At 46.5% G+C, this 26,419-nt stretch overlaps 1 protein-coding gene across 1 annotated transcript; it reads right to left on the bottom strand.

Annotated features, from left to right (window-relative positions):
• Positions 1–421: 421 nt before the first annotated feature.
• Positions 422–25,707, bottom strand: NFS1 (NFS1 cysteine desulfurase). Its single transcript, XM_078864175.1, has 13 exons — positions 25,286–25,707; positions 23,239–23,318; positions 15,969–16,085; positions 15,702–15,785; positions 14,159–14,311; positions 12,234–12,327; positions 9,487–9,621; positions 8,548–8,705; positions 6,818–6,923; positions 4,928–5,009; positions 2,916–2,999; positions 1,503–1,592; positions 422–540 (listed from the first exon to the last, which is right to left on the bottom strand). Exons 1-13 carry the CDS (start codon positions 25,380–25,382, stop codon positions 477–479), a joined length of 1,344 nt encoding a protein of 447 aa, XP_078720301.1. The 5' UTR covers positions 25,383–25,707; the 3' UTR covers positions 422–476.
• Positions 25,708–26,419: the final 712 nt, after the last annotated feature.

The following is a 26,419-nucleotide window of genomic DNA, read 5'->3' as shown; positions in this document are numbered from 1 at the left end:
CATATACATGGATTATACTCAGAGGGGTTACATTGTAGAGAACAGTCAACACACTGGGTTTGACTTGGCCCATCATCTCACTGGAGTCTAAAACAATTAGTAGCACTGTGATGACTCAATAGTGGCTATCCTATGCATAGACTGGCCCCCCACTCAGGAAATGTTTAAATCCCTACAACTCTCTCAGTTGTTAACAATGGAACGAGGTCCACCCCATGCTCCTTGGGGTGGAAACACGCCTAGACTTTGACTCATCCGCACAGCAGAGCAAGGTGGGGGGAGTAAGTCGGTCGTGAACTTCCACACCAAGCACAGGACGAAAACCCTGCGACAGACCCACAAGTGCGCGTCTCCCGTAACCACGGCACTGATGATGTGCCCCCCCCCCCACCAAGTCTGTCCCCCCCCACTCCCCGCCCCCCCCCCCCATGGATGTCACTCAGGGAATGCGGAGGGGGTGGCCAGGGGACGTGCACTCAGTGCTGGGTCCACTGGATGCTCTTGAGGTCGATGCCGTCTTGAACCATCTCCCACAGGGGGCTGGGAACAACAGACCACATGTAACTGTTTATACACGGATGGATTGTGCCCGCATATCTGCAATTATACGTTACACCCGGCAGAGTAGGGCCGTGGTTTTATCGCAAGGTTAAAATGAATCGCCGAACATTTAGACCGCAAGCTCCGCAAGACACTGCGCTACAATGTGTCGTTAAACCCGCCACCACCCGACAGCCAGCTCCTGACTAGGCCAGCACACCCGTGTATTGGACAGTGAACCCACAACATTCACAATTAGAATAACGTCGTTTCGCCGGTAATTACAACCAGCCTCATCAGGCGACAGCCAGATTATGGATAATATTGGTGGCAAAAGCCTACGTGTTGAACTGTGCTACAATCTTGGTGACGTGAGGTCACTGCACAAGCCGTATCCAAATCTGTCCTCGGCCCGCTCTGCATTGACAGCCTCAAGTGATATTTGGTGCTGCGTGTAAACATCAGCGACGGGGGATAGAAAGGTGGAGTGTGCGTGGTGCAAGCAACACGACTCCCTTGCGTGGCATGCTGGTCTCAACAAGTACGTGTTAGCAGCACTCGCCCCTACCGCACAAACACCCGCATCTTAGACTTGCAGATTACAGCAGGAAGTGCCGTTATGTATGATGAACTTCTCACCGTACAGAGCCAATTGTGTTAATCGGTGGTGCTCAATGAACGGTGAGCACCTACTAAGGCCAGCATGGCATACGAGACAGTGGTGCTGCTCACATTACTCCCAAGACACCTGTCTGCCGCCTGTACCAGGTACTCGTTTAATGTTGAGACACCCCCAAGAAAGGTCCGGGACATGTTCAGAAGCCACTTTCCACTGATGAGGCGCACGGTCGGGACTTGGTTGGGACTTGCAGTGCAGTGCGAGAACTGCCGTACCACCACTCCGCTCGCTCGCACAAACAGAAAGGCCCGTGTGTGTGTGCGCGCGCAGAGCGCCTGCTCACCTCATCTCGCGCAGACGGTGAACGTGATGAATGCACTTCTCCACCGTATAGTCCACTTCCTGCTTCGTGGTGAATCGCCCGATGCCGAACCTGTCGCACGATCAGAGAATGGTGGGGGGGGGGGGGGAGACGATTGCATTCCAACGGCAGGAGCACGCAGCACGGCACTACGCGCCTCTGTGAGACTGCCTCGGCCGTGTGCTCAACGAACAATCCGTCTTGGCTGGCACAACACCACACTTAATACCACGACGGGCCCTTTCACAGAGCCATTTGTTGCATGGTCAGAGACCATTAAAAGCCACTGCACAGGAGAATGTTTCGAGAAGGATTCAAATTCTTTATTTAAAGTCAAGCGTGAGACGATTCGGGCAATGCTGAAGGAGAGGAGGAAGAAGCAGCAGAGAGAGGGGCGAGTGTGGGGTGCCTTGGTGTGGGCGTGTGTGGAAGTAGGACGGCACCTTTGATTTTAAGTAGCGCAATCAAAACAGTACGCAAAATTTCAACTTATTTAAGTCGCAAACCTACAAGAGTAAATTAATATAAACTAAGACACCACTGAACGCAATTTTTAAAAGCCAAAAATAGCGTAAACGTGATAGGTCAAACGGTTGATGATTTTTGATAGTCACTGGAATAAATGAGAATAAGTTTCATTTTCTGGTGGGAGCAAAGGGATTCAGAGATAATCTCAGGAGCGCTGGTCCAGTGACATCACAAGTGTTCAGGGTGCAGCATTAGCCACTCTGATCGCCCCTGGGACCTCAGCCCAGGCTGAACTGGGCACGATGACGCACGTCTGCGTGTTGAACTTCTTTCGCATGGTACGTAGCCAACCGTGCTAATCGGAGATGCGGGGTAAAGAAAACAAACTAAACACAAAAAGCAGTTCTAAAGCAATGAGTTTTCAATCTAGATGATGATTTAAAAGTGTTCTTAGGTTTTTTCGGGAAAGTCACGTAGGTAAAAAATTAAAATTAATAAAAGTAAAATAAAATAAAAATCACGACGTTTCGGAGGCAACACAAGCTTCCGTCTTCAGGTGGAACCGTCACAGCCACGACAGCTGTATCAAGTAAATGAGAGATTACAAGAGCTACCACTCCGTATATATAATGCAGTCACGAAAGCTTCAAATCTAGGATTTAAAAGTGCATAGCTGCAGTGGTTTCCTAACTTCGGAAGAGCATTCCAGATGGCCGCAGAAGCGTATCTGAAAGCGCGCGGTGCGGTGACACAAGTCTTTGTTCGATGGCGAGACAAAAGCGAAGATGACATAAGTTGGCGTGATGACGGTTTATGCCCCTTGACGAGATCAGCAAGGTATTGCGGTTTATTTGTGTCAAACATTTTGTGCATACGAGTGCGAAACTTAGAATTGAAGAAGTGTTGGTGGCACGGGAGGGGGCTCACCTGATGGAGGAGTGAGCCAAGTCCTCGTCAGTGCCGATGGCTCGCAGCACGTAGGAGGGCTCGAGCGACGCGGACGTGCAAGCGCTGCGCAAAACGCGTCGACCGCATTAACACGCGGGGGGGGGGGGGGGGTCAAGAGTCAATGTGTGGCACCGCACTCACCGAGCACGACACGGCAGCAAGACCACGTGGTCACCTCCCCTCCCCGCGGGTGCCGCAGTGGCGAGATGTTAACTACCTCGCTTGGTATACAGCAGGCCGTGGGCTCGATACGGACCCCGACGCCTGCTGTATATTTGGAGTTTGCGTGTTCTCTCTCATCACGGTGATGTGGATTTTTCTCCGGGTTCTCCAGTTTTTCCCTTCATATTTAAAATCAACGTGCATTTACGGGTATTTGGTCGCTATACATTGTCCACGTGATAAACCACTTCGCTGAGCAGTAATTTATGACAGCCAGGTCGCTTCTGAAACAGAGCTGTATAGCTCAGTGGGCCTAACTGGCAAAATAAAAAATAGTTTAGCTTTTTTCACAGTACACCATCTCTCTGGGGTCAATTAAATCGGCGCTTGTTTTGTGCCAAGTCAACAGCGATCTTCCCAACGCAAGATTGGCCACACTCGCTAGAGCAGCATCAATCTCGCTGCAATATCAGTACAACATATCAATCACGTTTCAATGTTATGTTTTTGCAATTGACTTTAACTTATTAATATTACATTATGAAATGTAAAGAAAAACTCAAATTATATTTTACAACTGTCATTTTTGCTTGTTTTTAATATAAAGTTGCTTCAGTTGTACACTGCATCTCAACTGAAGAGACTTTGTGGATTATGTGGCATCCTTCGAAGCTCACCGCATTGTTCCTCCAGTAAAGACCCCATATCAGAATATAGCAATGTGGAATTCCCACCACTGCCTCAGAACCAACAATGGAAATGAGCATCACACCCCAAGCTCGTTAACGTAAGGCGAGTCTTCGATCATAAACTTGACTATGAAGGACTACAGAACATAATAAAAAAAAAACAAGTCTCTTGCAGTTAAATAAAATTTTACATCGTATGAATCTATATCCATTTAAACCAAAATACTGAGCGCCAGTGGTGGACACACGGACACACCAGTGGACAGTGACTCCTCTACTTACAAACATTCGACTTAAGAACTTTCAGAGACACGAACAAACCTGTCCCTATGTCCAGTTGCCTGTTCAGACTGAGAGTCGGAGGTTCAGCCACTGCGCAATAGATGGCGGTGGTGGCATCTACATCTGCAGAACGTGAAGAACCAGTGGCATCTACATCTACAGGAGATTAAACAACTTTTTAAGCCATTCTCCATGTCTCGTGAACATGCTTTACAACGTGTTTGGAATCGACAGGAGCAAAGTTGAACTGACGAACACATCGAATTACGAACAGACCTCTGAAACCTAACTCGTTCGTAAGTAGAGGAGTCCCTGTACATGGACACAAACACGAGTGTACATATACAGCAGTTTGTTGTCATTCCCCTGCACCTCCGATTAACACAGTTGGCTACGTATGGTGCGAAGAGAAGTTCAACATACATATATTCCAAATTCCGAAGCGGAGGGCCAGTCTCTGCAGAGCACAACCACCTGCCGACTTGCCACAATGTGGTACGACCAATCGTGTCCCAGAATAGTTATTGGCCAAATTGAGCACTGAGAATATTTTGAGTAAACAACCTTCTCATCAAATTTCGATTTAAAGCTTTCGTGACTGCAGGGATTCATATTCTTGGTTCTTTCGGTAAAGTCACGTAGAAGGGAAATAATAAAAATAACTAATAAAACAATAAAATTCTCACGACGTTTCGATTGCAACACAAGCAATCATCATCAACCACCGAAAGAACCAATAATATAACCTTCTCATAGTCGAGTTGATCACTCTTGCAACACCGACACCCAACCAAATGGAGAATGAGTGAAATTGATAGTGTGTGTGTTTGTGCGTGTGAGAAATTTGAAAGCATTTACCTTCCCGAGGACAAAGCTACATCCTTCAGAGCCATGAGAAGAGATTCACCCTCCACGTACGCAAATGACAGATTAATACAACCTAGGGGATACAAACAACAGCCGCATGCGCTTGTGTACACACACAAACAATAATTCTGCATCAACTCATACGACACAATTATTTATCTGTTTCACCAAGACAACCCTGCCTCCGTCTTAAGACTAATTTTACATGAAGCTTCACCAACATTCAATGTTTGGCTACATAGTTGAGCTATATCATGTGTGGCCAGGTCACTTCTGAAAATAGGTGAATACCTCTGTGGGCTTTGCCGGGTAGAATGTGGATGGTTTAGTGTTATCTGTGTGTTTTTGGGTGATTTGTTTACCTTTCTTGTACTTTGCACTACGATTGTGTTTTTGTACTGCTTGTTGTTGTAATGTTCATAGCCACCTCGACTGGACATCTGTGAAGAAGAGCTTTATAGCTCATCGGATTCTTCCAGCATAAATAAATATTCTGATTCTGAAATCATGCCTGGTTAGTTGTTTGCATGCAGAAGCAAACATGTTGCCTAAAGAAAAGTCACCACGCATACCAGGGAATAACATTTAAACACAGCTGTCTGAAGAACACCTCTGTTAGCAACCTACTTGCTGTACTGTTTCCTAAAAAGAACCCATCATCGTGCTGCCAGAGGGTATACCACACACGATGTCCCCGTCTCGACGTCATCCACCAACCCTGCCTGCACGTGTGCACGTCAGAGCTCACACAGACGAACCCTTGACGATACGTGAACACAACCATAACACACCACTGGTCAACGTGCACGAATGCTGCATTGAGTGCCTCTGTCAATGTAGCTAAACGATGTACAAACACCAACCCTTACCCACACCCTCATACAGCCCTGATCCAAACCCCACTCTAATACAAACAATCCAAATCCTAATACAAACACTTGCCCTAATCCTAACCCAAATCTTAACCCAAACTCCATCCTACACGAACACTCTTCACAGTAACTCTTTCTCTCTACCTGTAATTCTACCACAAACACTAACCCGGCATTAGCCATAATCTTTCCCCATCACTAACGACCATACATCTCCCTTACACCTAACGTTATCGTGACACTAACCCCCATCCTTATCCTGAACACAAACCTACGTGAATTCTCATCCCAATTCTCCCCTAAATCTGTGGCCATACAACCCAAACGATGGACCATATAGTAAACTGTGGTCTGTGCTCCTTCAACTAAGGCAGGGTTGGGGAACGTCCGGCCCGTGGGCCGTATGAGGCCCGCAAAATCATTTGGTGTGGCCCTGCCAAGGCAACCGCAGGCGGGACTCGAAATTCAATAAATTTAGGAGCAAACCTGGAAAAGCAGTTGCGAGTAGCAGCAACATCATCAATACCAGCTAACATCACACGCCTCGCCAAAGAGAAGCAGTTCCAGCCATCACATTAGAGGTGAGTTAATTAAATGATTGAGCAAATATAACGGGCTAATTTTTAAGTTGATAATTTTGTATGGCCCGCGAATGATGTTAGAAATATCCAAATGGCCCTTGGCAGAAAAAACGTTCCCCACCCCTTAACTAAGGAGTGGTAAAACTACACCAACACACTCCTGAAGCCCTCTCATAGCTAGCAGACCTCGACCTGTGGAATATAGCTCACGAACATATTGATGTTACGTGCAAGAATAAAAACCCATAAACACAACCAAACCCTAAAACGAATTCTAACTGTCCTAACCCTTACCTAACACTAAGATGAACCCCTCATTACTAACCTCTCACACTAACCCTATCTCTAACAATAACCATCACCTTACCCCGGCCCTACCCGAGTGCCAAGCCCTGTAAACCCATAGCCCGTAGGAAGCTGGAGCTTACCGTGGTATCTCTGCTCAGCGTCCCCGTTCATGATGACGTCCTTGAGCTCACCCATGAGCCTCTGGACGAGCCGATGAGACAGAGCCTCGATTCGCTTGTTGTCGTACTGACGGGGGGAGGGGGCGGTGGAAGAGGGACCGGGCCCCGAGTCAAACTCTTCCCACACCGGGCGCACTACTAGGGGGTGAGCGTTGTTAGCGAGCACCTATTAAGGCCAATACGCATGGCGTGAGCGGATGGTGTGGCTAGCACTTTATTTCCTGGATACTGATATTGACTATATCACAACCCTTTGTTTGCTCAACTTCTTTCGCACCATACATAGCCAACTGTGGTAATCGGAGGTGCGGGAAGAAGGACAACAAACTTAACACAATAAAATATTTAAAAATACTTTTTTTTAATCACGCTTTAATGAAATGTACTGTTCGAGCAGCCCCTGCCCCCTTCCCCCATCGCCCCTCCCCTCCTTCCACATCCCCCGCCCCTGGGCGTGGCTCCCCGAGGCTTGCCGTGACGCAAGGGACCACGTGGTGATTTACAGCCAACGTGAGTTGAGCGTGGACAATTAGAGCCGTTAAAAAGATTGTTAAAAAATATATTTATAATTTTTAATGATAGAATATAGTATTGTCATCAGTATGATACACCTATACCAAGTTTGCAGTCGATATTACATTGGGAAGTGTGTAAAAATTGAGTTACAAGATTTTTATTTTATGGATACAACAGACGAAGTGAGTTAAATAAAAGCGTGTAAAAAAGCAGTTCTAAAGAAATGAGTTTAACATTTTTATCTCAAGATGACTTGGGGGAGGCGCCAGGACAGGTCAGAATCACAGTTTTTACTGCTGTAATGCGTCATGGCTAAGGACAGTAATACAAATATTAGTTTTTTTTATTTAGCCAGAAAACCTCATGGCCACAAGAGTCGATTTCAAGAGGCAAGTAAAATAGGTCAAGGGACACTTTTAATCCCTGAAATTAAATCTTAATCCAATGACCTGTGAGCACCCAGATAAACTGTTCCCACATGCAAGATAAAGCCAATCAAATGTCTGAGCTGTAATAAGAATAGGGTAGCGCTTACTACTCCAATGGAAGCTCAGAACCAACTTTGGAATATCCACATTCGTATGATGAAGGCCAGGCTATGTACTGCATAAGACACTTGCCGATGACTTCTGACAAAGGTGGTACTTACTTTGTTGACTCTAGGAGGGAGATGATACGCTCAGCCGATAACCAACCAAATGTTCAACGCGCACCACAACACTAATCAATCTCTGCTGCACGGACCAGTCGACAGCCTATTTGCTGTACCGCCTACAATTTGCTGTTGACGAGTATCCCGATCTCTCATCAAGGAGCAGAAACCATCACGCAAACTCTGGTCATTCTCGCAGCGGTTTCTGGCTAACCATTGAACACTGCATCGCGCGCTTTCAGATGCGCTTCTGCGGCCGTCTGAAATGCTCTTCCTTCCGAAATTAAGAAGCCACTGGAGCTTTGCCCTTTTAAATCATCTAGATCAAAAACGTATTTCTTTAGAACTGCTTTTTTTTTAGTTTGTAGTCCTTCCCCTGCACCTCCGATTCGCAAGGTTGGCTCCGTACGGTGTGAAAGACGTTCAACGTACGTACATAACACCAACACCGTCGGGAAATGGCGAAGGATTGGGGAGTATGGTCGGGGGGGGGGGGAGCGAGCAGGGGGGCTGCGTCGCTCACCTCCATCTCGTACAGCGCGACGTCGCACGCCGCTCCGAGCCCCACGACGAGCGGCGTGGGCACGGTGCCCGAGCGCAGCCCCCGCTCCTGGCCCCCACCGCTCTGCAGGGACTCGACGCGCACACGCGGGCGGCGCCGCACATAGATGGCCCCAACGCCTACGCACACACAGACAAAGATCCCCCGTATAGCCTCGGCAAACTCTTGGGGCGAGTGCTGTTAACAACACAAAAAAACCGTATTCGTGTGTTTATATTGTGTATGCTGTTGCAACTTTCTGACCCGCCCCGGCTGGACATCTGTGAAAAAGAGCTTTATAGCTCTCATCGAATGTCTCCGGCATAAATAAATATTCTGATCCTGTTAGCGAGTGGCAGCTATCTTCTTCTTTCGTCTGGCTCACGTAAATGCAGAGCAACAACGACAAGTTCACTTTCAGGAGGTTAAGCCAAATATCCGCGTCAGGAGCAGCGGAGTGTATTGCTGCGATGTCTTCTTCGTATTTGTGGATCAGTGGCACCTCTGAAAGTCCGGCACGGCACACAAGTGGGTGTGTGGTGGGCCAGCACCAAGCCCGTCTGCCTTGTTCTCGCAAGTGGCGATGTTTACACACCGCACTGGGTACTTGTTTGAGGTCGAGTCGACCTTGGGGGAAGGCCAGGATTGGTTCAGATCAGTCACCGGTGTTGGCCGTGAGCGGGAGTAGAACTCGGGTCGCCGGGTTCGTAGCGCGGCGCGCTAACCGGTGAACTACCGCTTCCCATGATACAATTGAGCCAGAAGCAAACAATTGAGCCAGAGGCAAACACGCAGTTCCCACCACCTTTGACATGAATCATAATAATAACATTACACAGAGTGCACCGACTGACAAATGCACCTTCACCACTCTGAACCCCAGGCACACTGAAGAGTGGCGCGTTCGCGTGCAATCGCGACCTTTGGGACCGTAGATCTTGTGTCCGCTGATGGACATGAGGTCGATCTTCATGTCGTTGACGTCGATGGGGATCTTGCCAATGGCCTGTGCTGCGTCCGTGTGGAAGAACACCTTGTGCTGGCGGCACAACTCTCCTTTGGGGGGGGGGGGTGGTGGTGGGGGGAAATGCCAGGAATGGGGCAACGAGTCGGCCAGCAGCGCACCGCCACGGCGAAGACCGATAACTCGCACAGGTAACAATCCACACAGTCCGTATGGTGATTTTACAGTGGCTAGAAACAGCGCAGATGGTAACTGGCCTACGGTGTAGGATTTCGTCACTTCTGTCATGCGGAATGTATCAGAGTTTTCGCGATATGGCGATACTACAATATATCGTACAATATAAGATCCAGGATAACCATATCAACCACGTGTAAAATATCATTATATCGTGACTTTCATCGTTCATTTATTTTTTTCTACTTACTATGTATGATAGCAAAGTGTTCAATGGATTATTTAATAATGTTGTGCAACTGACAAACATATGCATTATAACCATTATAGACTGAATGATTATAATGACTCGTGGCAGGCTTAAGTTGATTGCACAGCAGTCGAGGAACGCATAAGTTATCCTAATGCGCACTGGAAGTACGGCAAAGCACAAACCAGCAGAAGTGTGAAACACGTTCCTTCGGAGTGGGCAGGTAGGAACTTGGTTGGACAGCGCATTCGTGCACGACAGACAAATATGCACGACAGACAAATAATCCCTGATGGGCAGTGTGGAACCTGTTGTTCCTACCTGTAATATATCTACAAAGTTATAGGAAAATGATATTGTGACAGCACTCCTAGGGAGCACTGACCAAAGTTAGTACTTGAGTGTAAGATTGCCTAGGAATAGCAGGTGTTGTAGGATTGGGCTGCATGGTGGGCAGGAGATGGAAGCACGGCAAACGGGTTCTTGAATCCGTGTGCAGTGTAGAGTGTTGCCCCCTTCGTGTGCGTCGGTTTTCTCCGGCTTCTCCCACATGTCAAACACTCACTACATGGAATTGGCCAATCATGTTAATGCAGAGCCCTCCTGAGAAAGGAGTAGTTGGACTCATTCCGGCTTTCCTAGCAAATTAAAAGGGACTTATTATAAATAAAACTCAAAGAATATACAAGCTCAACAGCCAGTAGTCGAAAATCTACATTCCTACAGCACGCATCAGTATTTCTAGAAGACAACCAAACCTTGCTTATCTGCAACGTAACTCTACAGTTATGTAACTGCATAGTGATGTGGTTGCATGACTGCACAGTGTTGTAATAACAACAGAGTGATGGTAAGTCTCTCGGTCTCAAGATTGTTTTTGGAAGGGCCATGCTTCGGATGTTTAGTGAACTCTTTCCTGTGTAATTTTGCCAATGAGAAAAACCAGATTCCACGGCGAAAAAAAAAAGAACCCACGCATATTAAAAAAAGACTGAAAATACTGGACAAGCAGGTAGCAAAAAGGTAACTCTCTAGTTTGCAACAGAAATTGAAATTCTCAGACTTCACCTTATTTAACACACTGAATTCAGCTGTTCATCTTACACGGGGTGCTTCATTGCAAGGCCCGCGGGCCACTGGCGGCCGCTGGTGGCCTTCAGTGCGGCCCCTGGCGTGCGGCCCCCCTGACAATACACAACACGTGACAACACCCTTTGCAGGCAGTGTGGCGGCCTTCATACTGATGTCGTCCTATCGGCGAAAGTGGACCCCTCTGAAAATGAGTGAACACTTCTTAACATGCTATAATAATATATTTATAAATCTATCCAGGAAAGCCATACTGCATCATAGGACTCTTTTTCAGGAGGGATCCTGATTTGGATTTTTATTTTAAGACGTTTTCAGCCAATGAAATTAGCCTGATGACGACTGCTTGTGTTGCGATCGAAAAGTCGTGATTTGTTTTATTTTATTTCTAACTACGTGACTTTACCGAAAGAACCAAAGAGTAGTGAAATCAGTATTTTTTGCCAAGGGCCCCTGGACGCAAAACACTTTTTTTATAATATAAAAAGGCAGGCTAGAAATGTGTTGAGGAGAGATGGTACAACAGATGTATTTCGGACAGTGAAATATGATCGAAACATGTAGCGAGAGGAGAGATAGCAGATGTAGGATAAATATTAAATGAGAAGAGACATGAGAGACGGACGAGAGAAAGTTGCACAAATAAAAACACGTTTCCAGCACTTCGATGAGGCGAGATACATCCATCTACTGCAGTCCTCGCTCCAAGCCCAAACAACTCGACACCCACAAGCCCGCATACTGATCCAGATGGCTCGTTTAATCATTCCACGTTCATGGCAAATATCAAGCATTATTATTTTTATTTGAAAGCCACGGTGGCGCGTCGTGTACCGTGTGGCAGGCTCGATTGGGACACAGTTAATGCAGCCCTAGCGTAAGAGAACACCTTGTGCGTGGTATGTGTGAAGTGTGGGGTGTGTGGTACGCAATGTGTGGCATGTGCTGCGTGATGTGTGGTATGCGTAGAGCGTGGGGGGCGTGTGTTGTTCGTGGTGTGTGTGTGTACATACTAGAATTATGTGTACATACTGTTTATAATGTGCATTGTGTGTAGTTTGCGTGTGTACCGTGCGGGGTGTGTAGTGTGCACTGTGTGTTATGCAGACAGTGGCGTGTTGTGTACCGTGTGGGGTTTGCAGTGTGCGTGTCCCGTGTGGACTGCGGCGCTGTGTGACAAACACTCACCAATTTCCCTGATAGGTTGCTTCACCCCGATCTCGTTGTTCACGGCCATCACAGACACCAGGCACGTGTCCGGGCGCAGCGCCGTCTCCAGTTCCTGTCACGGGCCGACAGACACAGAGCACACAACCATCGGCAGGGCTTCAAGCCTTGTTCAGCCATCAGCAGGCTCATTAAGTCTTGTCGAATGCTCTGTGGTGAGCTAGAAAGATCTTGCTTGGCGGTCAGTTTTAACGAGATTTGCTTAAGAATCGGTAGTGCAGAAAACGTCACGTAAAGGTCAGCAGTGTGATGAGCCTCACTTAATCTTGAGCAGCTCATGTAACCCTGAGTAATGCTTAATTAGCCTGAGGGCGGTGGTGTGCTCCAGCGCTAAACTCAATCAGAATATGGCGAGTTCGCGATCAACTCGCAATCAGGGTGGTCGACACAGCCTATGAACAACACTCTGTGGAAAGTCGACAGCGGGATTGTGCTATGGACAGACTGCCCCCTGCCATATGAATGGTGATTTTTTTTCTGTTACTTCTGGCTTAAGGCAACAGGGATGAGCACCGATCTGTGCGGTGCTCCGTTTGAGCAGCAAGACCCAATTTGTTCTTTTTTTTTACAAATTCCATTAATTTACATTGATTTACACTCAAATGTGGGATAATTGTTTTAAAACTGCTGCCACGTAGAAAACTACACTCGTGAATGGCACCACGTGGTCTTTAGCAATCAGTGATGTCAATTTGAGCAACGAAAGAAAACACATTTGGGAATCATTTATACATCTTATCAAAATGAGAAATGTTCGTTGTTTGCTGTTACAGGGAAATCCAAACTGCCCATAGCATGGATATGGTTGTGGGGGTATTTTTCAAAATAAACTGTGTTGCAATCCTGCATATGTGTACTCAAGCCCTGTGATGTTATCGAGGGATCAATTATTAAAGGCAGCATTTGACCAGTTTAGCTCGGAGGATGTTTTTGGGTTGTGGGTACAAGTCATGGTCATCATGTCCTTACTACACGGCTCACAAAAGTCATTGTGACGCCGTGGTTCTGAATTACACACTTTACGTGCATTTAACTAATACACATCGTTAAAGTATGCCCATTGGCTAGTGTACTGCATTACGAACATGGAAACCTGAGTACGATTCACGTCCATGTCTAGCATTCTTGGACAGTGATATTTGAACCATTCCTGGAAATCCCCCCTTCACTAACATGCACCAACCAACTTGTTGAAATATGGTGGTGATAATAATACTCTCCTGTTGCCACTGCTGCTGACAATTATATTTATGCTACTACTACTGCTGATGATGGTGCTGATACTGATGTTATTGTTCCTGCTGCTGTTACTGCTTACAATGATAATCGTGACCACAATACAGCTACTGTTGCTACTACTTCTATTGTTACTGCTTCAGGTGCTGCTGCTTATGATAATGCACTAACTAAAACTCAACTTTTTACTTTACCAGGTAAGGCCCACTGAGCTATATAGCTGTTTTTGAGAAGTGACCTGGCCACAAATCATAAGCTCAATGAAGTGGCTTATCACGTGGAAATGTATCGCAGCCAAATACTCTAAAAGCATGCTTCTAAATGTGGAGAGAAAAAACTAGAGGACCCGGCGAAAAATCCACGTGACCACAGGGAGAGAAAGAGACACGCAAACTCCAAATATACAGGTGTCATGGTCGAGATCGAACCCACGACCTCCTACATACCAGGCAAGGGAGGGGGGTAATCTTACCCGTGGTTAAATAGGTTTTAGAATTGTGTTCGTTATTTACTTGCTTGCCTGCTTTTAGTTCTGTGCGGCGCCCTGCGCCCTCTGGGTGAAACGCGCCAAGTGTAAATTATTATTATAATAATAATATCTTGCCACCGTGGTACGTGCTGCCTGCTGCTCTCCCCGGCCGAGCGAGCACCTTCATGTCGACGAGGCCGTTGCTCTGCACGGGGAGGTAGGTCACCTCGAAGCCCTCGGCCTCGAGTGCGCGACACGAGTCCAGCACACACTTGTGCTCTGTCTGCGTCGTCAACACGTGCCGCTTGCGCTGCTTGTAGAACCGCGCCACTCCCTGCCGCACGCGCGCACACACGCAGGTACCAAGTAGGCGCACGCGCGTGTAAGGCGAAGACAAGACAATGTCCATCATAGAGGTTTTTGGGTTAGATCGCGTAAATATAAGTGTTGTCAAACACGCCATCACCCGACACAGCCAGTTAGTAAGGTTTGCCAAGTAAACACCCGTGTCTTGGAGAGTAAACCCACAAATGTTGCGGGAATAATCTCCAACACACCGGTGTGCTGAACTAGTAACAAATTGGCATTTTTTTTACGCAACAAACTTTAGTATAGGTGACCCACGACTTACGACGGCTCGACTTGCAACCCCCCGCTTTACGGCCTTTCTTATAGCAATTAAGACCCCCCCAGTAACGACCAAAACACGTATTTACAATCGCCTAACGACTGCTACCAACGCCGAGTTGATTGGCGACGAGTCTGCGCACATCATGTGCAGACTCGTCGCCAGATGGGGCTGCTTTGCTCTTCTGCCGTATGCGTATGTACAGTATAGCCCGACGGTCCGCGGCTGCATCAAGAGCAAATGCAGCGGCGTTTCTTTCGCAACGCTCTTCACTTCTTTGTAAATGTTCTTACATTTTTTTTTTATATTCGCCTTTCGCTACGTCCGAGAAGAGGAAATGTGATGCACGTGCAGAAAAGTACTTAAGAATGTTCAAATGTGTTGGTTTTTACTTAAGAAATGTTTGTGGAGGTTAAATATTTTTGGGGGTATTTTCATTTATTTTCGTGGTCAATTTTGGTATTTTTAAGGTACGTAACGGGTTTCCAGGAACGGAACCCCAATGTATAACATTGTGCCCTATGGGAAACGAGGGTTCCACTTATGATGGCCTCGACTTGCGACCGTCGTATAGGAACCAATTAGGTCAAAGGTGCGGGGGTTGCCTGTAATTAGTAGTTGTATCAGGTGGTGGCGGGTCCAACGACACATTTATATTTACGCGATCTCACCCAAAAACCTCTATTATGGATATTGGTCGTGAAAGCCTCTGTGCTAAACAAGACAATGTGCAATGTGACATCATATCCTGCTCAATGTGCCAGCCCCGGGCTTGTGCTCATTACACCAGAGCTGATACGGGTAATGCCCTCTGATTACCCAAATCTACTCTCGTGTTGCCACATTTACCATTAAAAAGTCTCACGATTTCATATATATAATAAAATAAATACAAATAACGAACCTTGCCCAGATGACACCACTGCATCATTTACTTCCGGCTAGGTAAAAAAGGACAATGTAAAGAAATCTAAACCTATACGGTATTTAAAAAAATGTTAATATTGTCAAAAAAATCATCCACTGCAATCTCCGATGAGCACGGTTGACTAGGTATGGTGAAAACGAAGCTCAACATACATAGACACAAACATACCTTCACGGCGATGTTGTTGGACTCGGTGGCTCCGCTGGTGAATATGATCTCGCGAGGATCGGCTCCGATCAGCGTCGCAACTTGCTGCACGGTGAGCGCAACAACAACAACAAAGCAGAGGGGGGTGTGGTCGATGAAACCCTCGTGGCAGTTTCGCTTCACGAGTGCCTTTAGCAAATCGCACGGCGCCATCACACCGAGCACACGCGAGCGATGCTGTCAGCGCGCAACTCCGGAGGTGGGGGGGGGAAGAGGCGGGAGTCGAACCTGCCGTGCTTTCTCGACGGCCGCCTCGCTCTCCCAGCCGTAGGCGTGCGTGCGCGAGTGCGGGTTGCCGTAGTTGCTGAGCATGTGCGGCATCATGGCGTCCATCACACGCGGGTCCTGTTAAACACGCGCGGGCACACGGGACGCGCGCACAGGTAAGAGCTTGGGCCGTGGCGACAATGCACCGGGGGGCCTGCTTGGTCGGCTGTGGTGGCACACGCCTGCAAAGCAGCGCTTGGGAAATGCAAGGTTAGTGGGTAGCGCAGAATTCATGACACTCCCAACCTGCAGCTCCATGAGGTGGTAGTACAGAAATGTGTGCTGCTCAGCCACCCACGTGAGCATTTGGCGCAACAATGGCGGGATGTTAACTACCTCGCCTGGTAAACAGGTCGTGGGTTCGAACCCGACCCTGATGCCTGCGGTATATTTAGAGTTTGTATGTTATCTCCGTGGTCTAGTGGATTTATTTTGCGGGTACTCTGGTTTTCCCCTCCACAATAAGAAACGTGCGTTTCGAGTAACTGGATGCTATACATTTCCACATGAGCCACTTCGTTAAGCTATCATTTGTGGCTTCTGAAAAAGAGCTATACAACTCAGTGGGCCTTACCTGGTAAAATAAAAATAGTTTAGAGTTTGGGTATTTGAGCGTTACGCCATTGTACGTGACGTGGGCATTCTCGGACGGCTCTAGTTTTAGCCCCACATACAACTTACTTGCTAATTGGCCAAACATCTCAAGTACAGCATCCTGAAATTACTTGAGAATCGTTATTTGACAAAAAAAAGCAACACTTTCATTGTTAAATAATGACTACACAGGGCATAGTATTGCATGCAAGAGTGGGTAGCAATCTCAGGCAAGATGAAACGAAGTCGACTCAGAGGGCTGTAACATGTCGTACAGAGAGGACGGGAAATGCGCACTGGAAGAAAGGCGATGAACGTGGAAGCACCAAGTTGGACACCCAAGAGGTGAACCAGAATATGAAGGACTGTGGAATAGACGTGGACAAGGCCCAGGGCAGGAAGGAGTCGATGAAGACAACCGGGAACGAAGAACACACACGAGTGAGAAAAATACCGAGAAGAAAAAGTTTACCAAAACTCTTGCCCATTTTGGGGGTTTGCGCTCTTGAAAGTAGCTGCAATCGGCAAATCCGCGATCCCAAAACTCAAAGACAAATGGGAAGTATAGGGTTTGGTTCACGATTCATTTTGTTTTATGTTACCCTACATTAAACCAAACATGACACAGGAAGTATTTTTTACGTAGTATAAGATTCATTTTGTCTAACAGTGCTAAATATAACTTGGACGGGAAATGAACAGAATGGAAAAAAATATAACGTAGTAATACAAATCGCGGGTGGCTGAATCTCACTGCCTCCTCACTGGATGATGGGATCACGTGACCTGGGACCCACACGATGGGCTGGAGACGAGATGGAGACGAGACAACGTTTGTATTCTTCCGCGGCAGCATCATCGCGAGCAGTGCCGTGAGAATTCCTGTACAGTGCTCTTTACGATGCACAGTGGACAGGAATCTCGAAGTCAACCGCGCCACAAGGGCACGATCTGTACCTCAATTAATTTGGCGCGAGTCGTGAATCTGTGAAGGGAAAATCGTGATGGGCGAGGTTTTGGTGTATTCCATGCAGATTGACTCCGCAGCAAGCGTATACTGTATGTCTGAAAGAATCAGGAGGTGTCAATGGGAATGGTGGATACCTTAAACTGCAGCAACGAATCCTTATACAAAATAAATACAAAGCTCAGCCATTTAGTCTTATAGACTGTAGGGGGCAAGTGTCGTTCGTGAGAACCTATTAACGCATGTGCTCAGCAACTGTAATTTAAAACCCCAAGTTGCCACAACTCTCGTGGCGCAGTTTAAAAACCACTGCGCTGCCAAGAGCACAAACACGGGAACGCCAGAACACATTGTTTAAACTGTCAACGCACCAGTCAACTCTCCTCCAAGCAGCCCGAAGCCAGCCAACACTTGTTTTAGTGTTTAGTTTGTTCTCCTTCGCACTCACCTCCAATGAGCACAGTTGGCTACTTACCGTGCGAACGAAGTTCAACATACGTACACACATACCCAGTTCGCGCAATGCATCATGTATATCTCGCCGTGTTCTACCTGCATGTTTAAGCCGTCATGAAAGCTTATGTGAAGATTATTGGACGATTGTGCATTGGCAGTGATGCAAAAACACAATGACCAAAAAACTTTCATGAAGTACACTGCTTCAAAGGAAATATAGGCAACGTTTCATCATTCATAGCACATAGAGACCAGAGTGATAGAGACTGGAATTTACACCATGGGGCCTGAAAATAATGATAGTAGGCATATGAAGTTACCGATGAGTAGTGATGAAAAAACTCTTCAATAATGAAAAAAAAATGCTAAAATAAAGCTCTTTGTATTCCAAGTGAAATAGTCAAATGTTGCTTGAACATTGTATTATGGGTGACCGGTTGTGGTGAGGTCAATGGCAACTTAATTCGCGTAATTCACTTAGTGATGCATTCCTGGGCCTGTCATTTCAAAATGGGGGTACCATGGTCGTGAGAACTTCTCCCTCATCTGGTGTGCAGGAAGTAGTTGGTTCGTTCCCGACCCCGACACACCTGTATTTGGCTGCTAGAAATCTCCACATATGCACCTTCGTTGAGCTATCATTTGTGGCCAGGTCGATTGTGAAAAAAAACTGTTTAACTCGGTGGGATTTACCTGGTACATAAAATAATAAACTTTTTAGTTTTGAATATGGTCAGAGAAGCTCTTATTAACTAACTCTCTCTGATGTCTCTATGTATGTGCTATGAAGGGCCATCACCGAAAACATTACCTATTATATATTTTTCCTTTTAAGGCCGTGGTGTCATTGACAAACGTGTTGCGTTTTGTCATTATGCAAGTACAGTAGTTTTGGCTGTGGTCTCAGGTCTCCTATATTAACAGACTTCTTGTTTGGCCTGTTATGAAAGTACTGAATCGTTCCATTATGTAAGCACAGCTGCTTAGGTTTAGTGTATCCCGCTACAACATTAGGCCACACTTATTCACGTTCCTGACCTTCACACATATCAATATATGTAACAATGCAAAACATTGGGCGGTTCCCTTACGGTTGTGCCAGAGGACAGTGCTCTCGAATACGTTATGGACTCGACAGGTAGGATTTGTGTTGCAATAACCCCCAGAGTATCTGCATTGCTAAGGTACACCTAAAAAATGCAATCGGGAATTACGGTCTTCCAACAGTCGTGGAATATTTTTTAGTCATGGGTTTGGTGGTGAATGCCGTTTTTATAGACGGTTTGTGGATCGAAGAGATAATTCACGTGCGACATTGATACGTTTTAGACGATGATCGCAGCACAGAAAGTAGGCTATTGATCTGTGTAGTATTTTTGGAGTTAGATGCATGGGTTTTCTGCAGACAGTTTGGTTTCCAACAACTTTAAAAACATCCAATCAGGCAAATATTACTGCCAAGGCCACGCCAGAAAGACAGTGTTGAGATTTGTTTGAGGGTTTCAGGCAGAGGACTTTTATGATCACTACCAGTGGCCACAATAGTTAATTCGCATTCACGTCATTGAATGGTGTCGGTGCTGAGCTAAGGCAATCACAATCCCTTGTGAGTTAGCAAAGCCACGTTGCAGGCTGTAAGGTGGAGGAAATGTCCAGCAGTCCTTGTGTATTGGCCCCAGTACACTGCAGTGTCAATGATTGAGAATGGCATTGCATCTCATTAATGTACCCTGGGGCACACACAACGCAATGAGAAAAATGTGCTAGAAATGAATGTACAGTGTAACAGAGTAAACCGGGCACGGCAGACCGGTTGGCCTAGAAATGAGTCGTTTGGAGGGAATTAATTTACTTGTCTCCCCTAACACTCGTAAAACGTACTTTGCCAAACGTCCCATTCCAGAAGCCATCTGAAAAGGAGTTTTAGATTTTTGAATATTCCTGGACATTATGGGTGTAGCACTACATCGATTCAGTTTCAGTTTATTTTGAAATATCCTGTGAGCTAAGAAGCCCTGAAGTCGGGTTTCATCAATTAAAAAAACACCGTTTCCGTGACGTACATAACAGAGAAAAATTAAATACAAATGAATAAAAAAAAGGTAAGAAATTATAGAATTTTAAATACAACATTTTTCTTTAGAAAGTTTTGAGCAAAGAAATTCAAAAAAGTGCAAGATTAGCCGTAGAAAGTGCCAATTAAGATCGATTCATACACTCCGGATACAAGCATTGCATTGTGTTACTCTCTATTCGCATACCGTCTATGTACTAGGTTAACATGACGCCTATTTTCACTGGAGCAGGGGTTAGGTAACCTGCGGCTCCGAAGCCGCATGAGGTTCTTTAAGTACTGCTTCATGACGTTATTCGCAAAATAAGGCTCGCTCTTCATGTTATTTTAGTTGCCGACCCCTGCGCAAGAGGCTGCTGCATTCACGTAAAGAAAAAAAACTGATGATCGAATCAAATTCCGACTCCAAATCCTGACAATGTATCAAACCGTGACAAGGATGCATCGTTATAGACATTCTAATCATGCAATTATTTCATTCTCATTAATCAGCAGACATTCTCGATTAACTGCTGGAGGTAGGTCTCTCCACGTCACCACTATCCCTCAGTCTCGCGACAGTCATCTACAAGGACATCTTTTTGCATTTGGCTGCAATTCCGTCACCAGTCTTATCTAACGGCTATCATCATTTCACGCAATGTGCCCTCCCCAAGCCCCTTTACTTATTGCAATAATCAATCTGATGTCAACATGGTTACTGGAAATATATATATATATGCGAATGTATATTGGAAACGTGGAGTGGATTAATTTGTCACGTTGCCTTTTGTTTTTTTTATATAGTGTCACAATGTAGACACGGACTGTACAGATTTTGTCACGCAAAAATCCCAACGCAGAGCGGGTGCCCCGTTCACCACCGAATCTCGGAACACGCAAGCGGTTCAGCATTAATTTTATTTAGAGAGGCGTAGCGCCGTTGTTTTTAAAGACATTGTACTCACCACAGAGACCTGTAGCGACACGACTGCGCTCTAGGATCGCTGTGGCACCAAACTGTGCCACGTGCTCGTGGGAAACTCAGGACGGAATTCGTAGCGATAGTTATTTTGTTTTAGGGTTTATGATGATGTACATATACGTCATCATAAATCGTCATCGGAATGAGAAAGAGTTAATACAATTTACAGTATTATTCAGCATGTTCACCACAATGCCTTCGATCCAAACAGAAGGCAGTGCTCCCACGCACAGCATAGTACACCGATGTGTAACTTGACACAGCTTATTCACTGCAGTGCAATCATTCAATGTGCAACAGAAGGCTGCGCTTCCACATATAGTGAAACCGCTATCACGCACCCTCCAATTACCTGCTCCATTATACACACCCTCAGATAGATAAACAGACATTTGCTCTTATCCCCACTGCTGCACCAGTAAGAGGAGCAACTTGGAGATCAGGGTAAAGCAATGCTAATTATCCACACTTCCCCTACAAGTACGACACAGCGCAAATTTAATTGTAATGGAATGGTCTCTCGAAAGATAATGGTCAGAAATATTTAATTTGTTTTATTATATATGATGTAAAGAAGTCCTTAGTTAATACACCGATGGATAAATGGCTCCACACGCAGTGTTGGCTGTGGGCGTTGTTTGACCCTACGGCACCATCCTGGTCAGTGCAGGTTAGTGAAGATGGGTGCCCGGGACCGATCCAGACATCACTCGCCACCGATACTAACTGTGGCCAGACGTCAACCTGGGGTCGTGACGTTCATCGCACGGCGAGCAAAACCACTGTGCCGTGGACAAATATAGTGTACTTTTAATGAAGTCTGTACGCCACAACGCTCCCACATTGTTACCTATTGGGCATGTAATAAATTCACCGATGTTTACACATTTATACGCAATGCATGCATAAAGTCGTTAAATAATGTACGATGTATGATCATTGTATGCAAAGTTCCATTGATTTTAAGCCATGGATTCCTACAGTGGATAGATATACAGGACATGAATGTCCTGGGCAAACCTTTTTGCAATCCACTCATGATCAGCATAGCAAGATGTACATAAGTAGGCCTTCATCCAGCAATGGATTGATAAAGGGTTATATCTATATATATTTTTAAAACGTTACCGTTACACTAACGGAATTCACAAAGGAACGAGACGAGAATTAAATCTAGATCCCGATCATATTTTACAATTCATCAAATAATTTTGGTTAAAATTGTTGCGTTCCTACATACTCAGGATGTGTTCTCGGTTTACGTTATAAATTAAAGTGCAATTATTTTATTGAAAGTTATTTAATCTTGTGGATCAACAATTACGTTTATTGATAATACAGTAAAACCTTGGATTGCGAGCATAATTCGTTCCGGAAACGTGTTTGTAATCCAAAGCACTCGTATATCAGTTGTGATCACGTGACGCTCGGCAGATAAAGCATATACACGTAGTACTCGTATTGCAAGACCTCGCTCGTTTATCAAATTAATATTTATTTAAAAATTTTGCTCGTCTTGCAAAACACTCGCAGACCAAGTTACTCGCAATCCAAGGTTTTACTGTACATCGAAATCTAAAAGCATGAAATAAACCCGAAATTCGGACTAAATATTCGAAAATCTGATATTTAAATAAAGGAAATCCTAAACTTACTCCACCTCTATATCCTATGAGATATTTAAACTGTTCCAGAGTTGCTTGGCTTGAATAAATGCTGCTGAAACAATGCACTCCTAGAAGGCGGTGTCGCTGATGGGTTTTGTAAGAAACACGTTTTGTGATGATGGTTATGTAAAAATATTCCCTCGTTATTCGGGAGGGATATGTTCTGGAGATGCTTGTGAATAGCAAATTTCGCAGATGACATTCAAATACCTTAAATACAAAAATCTCATCACTTTCTCTCTCATCTCTTTATCTCGTCACTTTCTCACGTAACATTATATCTCGTCACTTTCTCACGTAACATTATCTCTCGTCACTTTCTCTCCCTCTCGATGCAGTAGTCGTGTAGAGTTCCAGACGCGATTCGCGGACGGACCAAAAATCGCAGACAGCAAATTGGTGAAAAAGCGAGGGAATACGGTGCACTTATATACCGTACTCCTATTGAGTCACCCTTGCGTGTGTGAATCACAGTGGAGTGAACACCCAGGCTGTACCGCCAGTCTCACCATGGGGGTAGTCGCCTGCACGTCCATGTACAGCGGCCGGAGTTCATCTGGTCCAGGAAGAACCTTGGCCTGTGTCACATCTATGTACGACACGCACAAAAATAGGAAGGACGGAGATGGAACGATACATTAACCAACAGTAACCTTGAGGAAACTTAAAAGCCATCCCACCTTCAGATGAGGATTTTTCTCCGTGTTTGTGTCACCATATGAAAATTTTTTAGCCATGCGTTGTACCTTAAAACTAATCAAGTTTTATCTTCTTGGTTCTTTCGGTAAAGTCACGTAGAAGGGAAGTAATAAAATAATAAAAATAAAACATAATAAAATAATTCTCACGACGTTTCGGCCACAACGCAATTCATTCAGACGCTGTCTCCCCGACAGACCTGGTCTTCACCTGAGGACGGCTGCTTGCGTTGTGGCCGAAACGTCGTGAGAATTATTTTATTATGTTTTATTTTTATTATTTTATTACTTCCCTTCTACGTGACTTTACCGAAAGAACCAAGAAGATGAATCCCTGCAGTCACGAAAGCTTTAAATCGAAATTTAATCAAGTTTTAATTTCACCAAGGCCCACTGAGCTATGGAACTCTTTTTGAAAAGCGACCTGGCCACAAATGATAGCACAACAAAGTGGCTTATCGTGTGGAAATGTATAGCAACAAAATACCATCAACGCATGTGGTTTCTGAATGTGAAGAGAAAAACCGGAGGACCCGAAGACAAATCCACGCGACCACGGGGAGAGACCTGGTGCCAGGTCAGTGACAACGATTCCATTTCGATTTAAAGCTTTCGTGACTGCAGGGATTCATCTTCTTGGTTCTTTCAGTAAAGTCACGTAGAATGGAAATAATAAAATAATAAAAATAAAACATAATAAAATAATTCTCACGACGTTTCGGCCACAACGCAAGCAGCCGTCCTCAGGTGAAGAACAGGTCTGTCAGAAAGACGCTGTCAGAAAGACGCTGTCTTTCGCTCAGACCTGTTCTTCACCTGAGGACGGCTGCTTGCGTTGTGGCCGAAATGTCGTGAGAATTATTTTATTATGTGTTTTTATTATTTTATTATTTCCATTCTACGTGACTTTACCGAAAGAACCAAGAAAACGATTCCGTTGTTCACAATCTCAATGTCCCCGAGCCCCTCGGGTTAATTCCACTCTCGTGATGCCACCTCGGTGTGCTTGGAGCACTCGGTGTGGCGAAGACGAAGCCACCCTGGGTGGTGGTTGCACTCCTTCCCGCATTATCGGGAACTGCAGGGGGGAATTCTGATGAAAGAATATTCTCGAACTGGCAAACACCGCCACTCCCCTCCAATGTCAGGTGAATGCCCTCCCGCCTGCCCCACGAAGGCCTGGTTCATGTCCCTACCCCTCATCCAATGCCACATTTATGCCCCTTCCCCCCTGGAAAGCCAGATTAACCCCCCGCGACTCCCCCCATTAAAATACAGGTTAATGCCACTGCCTCTCCTCCAATTCAGGGTTATCATCATCCAATGCCCCTGCTACCCCCGCCTCCTCTAAGGCCAGGTTAATGCCGCTCCTCCAACTCAATGCCGCTTGCACCCCCCACGCCCCCCAAGGACCCCGAACCCAGGCCCCCCCCCCCCCCAAAGACCCTGAACACAGGCCCCCCCCAAAGACCCTGAACACAGGCCCCCCCCCAAAGACCCTGAACGCAGGCCCCCCAAGGACCCTGAACCCAGGCCCCCCCCCAAAGACCCTGAACCCAGGCCCCCCCCCCAAAGACCCTGAACACAGGCCCCCCCCAGGACCCTGAACCTCTGAACCCAGGCCCCCCAAGGACCCCGAACCCAGGCCCCCCCCCCAAAGACTCTGAACACAGGCCCCCCCCAAAGACCCTGAACGCAGGCCCCCCAAGGACCCTGAACCCAGGCCCCCCCCCCCCCCCAAAGACCCTGAACCCAGGCCCCCCCCCCAAAGACCCTGAACACAGGCCCCCCCCAAAGACCCTGAACACAGGCCCCCAATGACCCCCAACACAGGCCCCCCAAGTCCCCGTGGCTTCACCTTGTGTCGCGTTCCTCCTCTGCGAGGCCCTTGCTGCTGCTGCCGCCACTGCCACGCTGCGGGGCCAGAGGGCCCTCGAGTACAGCCTGAGCAGCATGTCCGCTCCTCGTCCCCTGGCTGCTGCTGCCGCTAGCACCTCGCCTGCTGCTGCTGCTCTTGGATGCTTCTTGTGCCCCTGCTCCTCCTGGCTTGCTGCTCCTTCCCTCGTCTACAATATGCCCCTGTCTGCTGCTGCTCCTTCTCCTCTCCTGCTACTCCTTGCTTGCTCCTCTCCTGCTTCTCCTTGCCTGCTGCTTCTCTCCTGCTGCTATTTTCCTGCTTCTCCTCTCCAAGCTGCTGCCGCTGCCTCTTTGGCTGCGCGGTACCGACGACCACGCGCGGCGTCCCCGTAGCCGCCAACAGTCGCTCCGATTGGTCCGATGTTAGGTCACGTGCGGCCGCCGCCTACAGTCGCTCCGATTGGTCCGATGTCGGGTCACGTGCTGCCGCGCCGACCAATGGCGAGGTGCGGGCACGCTCCGGGGCCCACGCGTACCACGTGGCCCCGCACCCTGAATCGGAGTTATATTTTGAAATAATAATAAAATTAAAATAACTAAATTAAATCACGACGTTGCGTAAGCAACACAAGCCTCAGTCACCAAGTGTAACTGCTCCAGTAAAATGAGAGTATTTTTTTGTTATTTTCATTTATTATTATTATTTTATTATTATTTTTACTATCAACGTGACTTTACCGAAAGAACCAAAGAATATTCCAGCACTCGTTAATGAAACAGGAATGTCACTTCATGACGTCAGACAACACGTGCAAATACAAACTCGTCATTGCGTCATCGAAAACAACACGTTCGTGTACAAGGGAAAAAAATGTAAAAAAATATATAAACAAGCGACTTTTCGGCTAATGACCCTTCTTTATCGGAATGTAAATTACATAATTACGTAATCTAAAAGCGCTCTCGGTTAAACAAACACGTACCCGCGATGACGTCACGTCGCGATGTAAACAGCGCGGGCGGAAGACATCGCCCCTCGACACGTGCCGTGACGTCACCGCAACACGAGGGCGACTTGTTGGCAACACGCGCCGTGACGTCACCGCGACACGCGGGGCGACATGTTCGCAACACG

This window comes from Lampetra fluviatilis, chromosome 17 (genome assembly GCF_964198595.1).
Source record: "Lampetra fluviatilis chromosome 17, kcLamFluv1.1, whole genome shotgun sequence".
In the NCBI taxonomy this organism is placed as follows: domain Eukaryota; kingdom Metazoa; phylum Chordata; class Hyperoartia; order Petromyzontiformes; family Petromyzontidae; genus Lampetra; species Lampetra fluviatilis.
This window is presented reverse-complemented; position numbering and strand designations above follow the sequence as displayed.

Coding starts and splice junctions, on each gene's coding strand:
- NFS1 (XM_078864175.1), bottom strand. CDS start 25,382: ATGCTGCTCAGGCTGTACTCGAGGGCCCTCTGGCCCCGCAGCGTGGCA. Junction 9,622..12,233: donor GCAACCTATCAGGGAAATTG/GTGAGTGTTTGT, acceptor CCCCCCCCAAAG/GAGAGTTGTGCCGCCAGCAC. Junction 541..1,502: donor CACCGTCTGCGCGAGATGAG/GTGAGCAGGCGC, acceptor TGTTGTTCCCAG/CCCCCTGTGGGAGATGGTTC.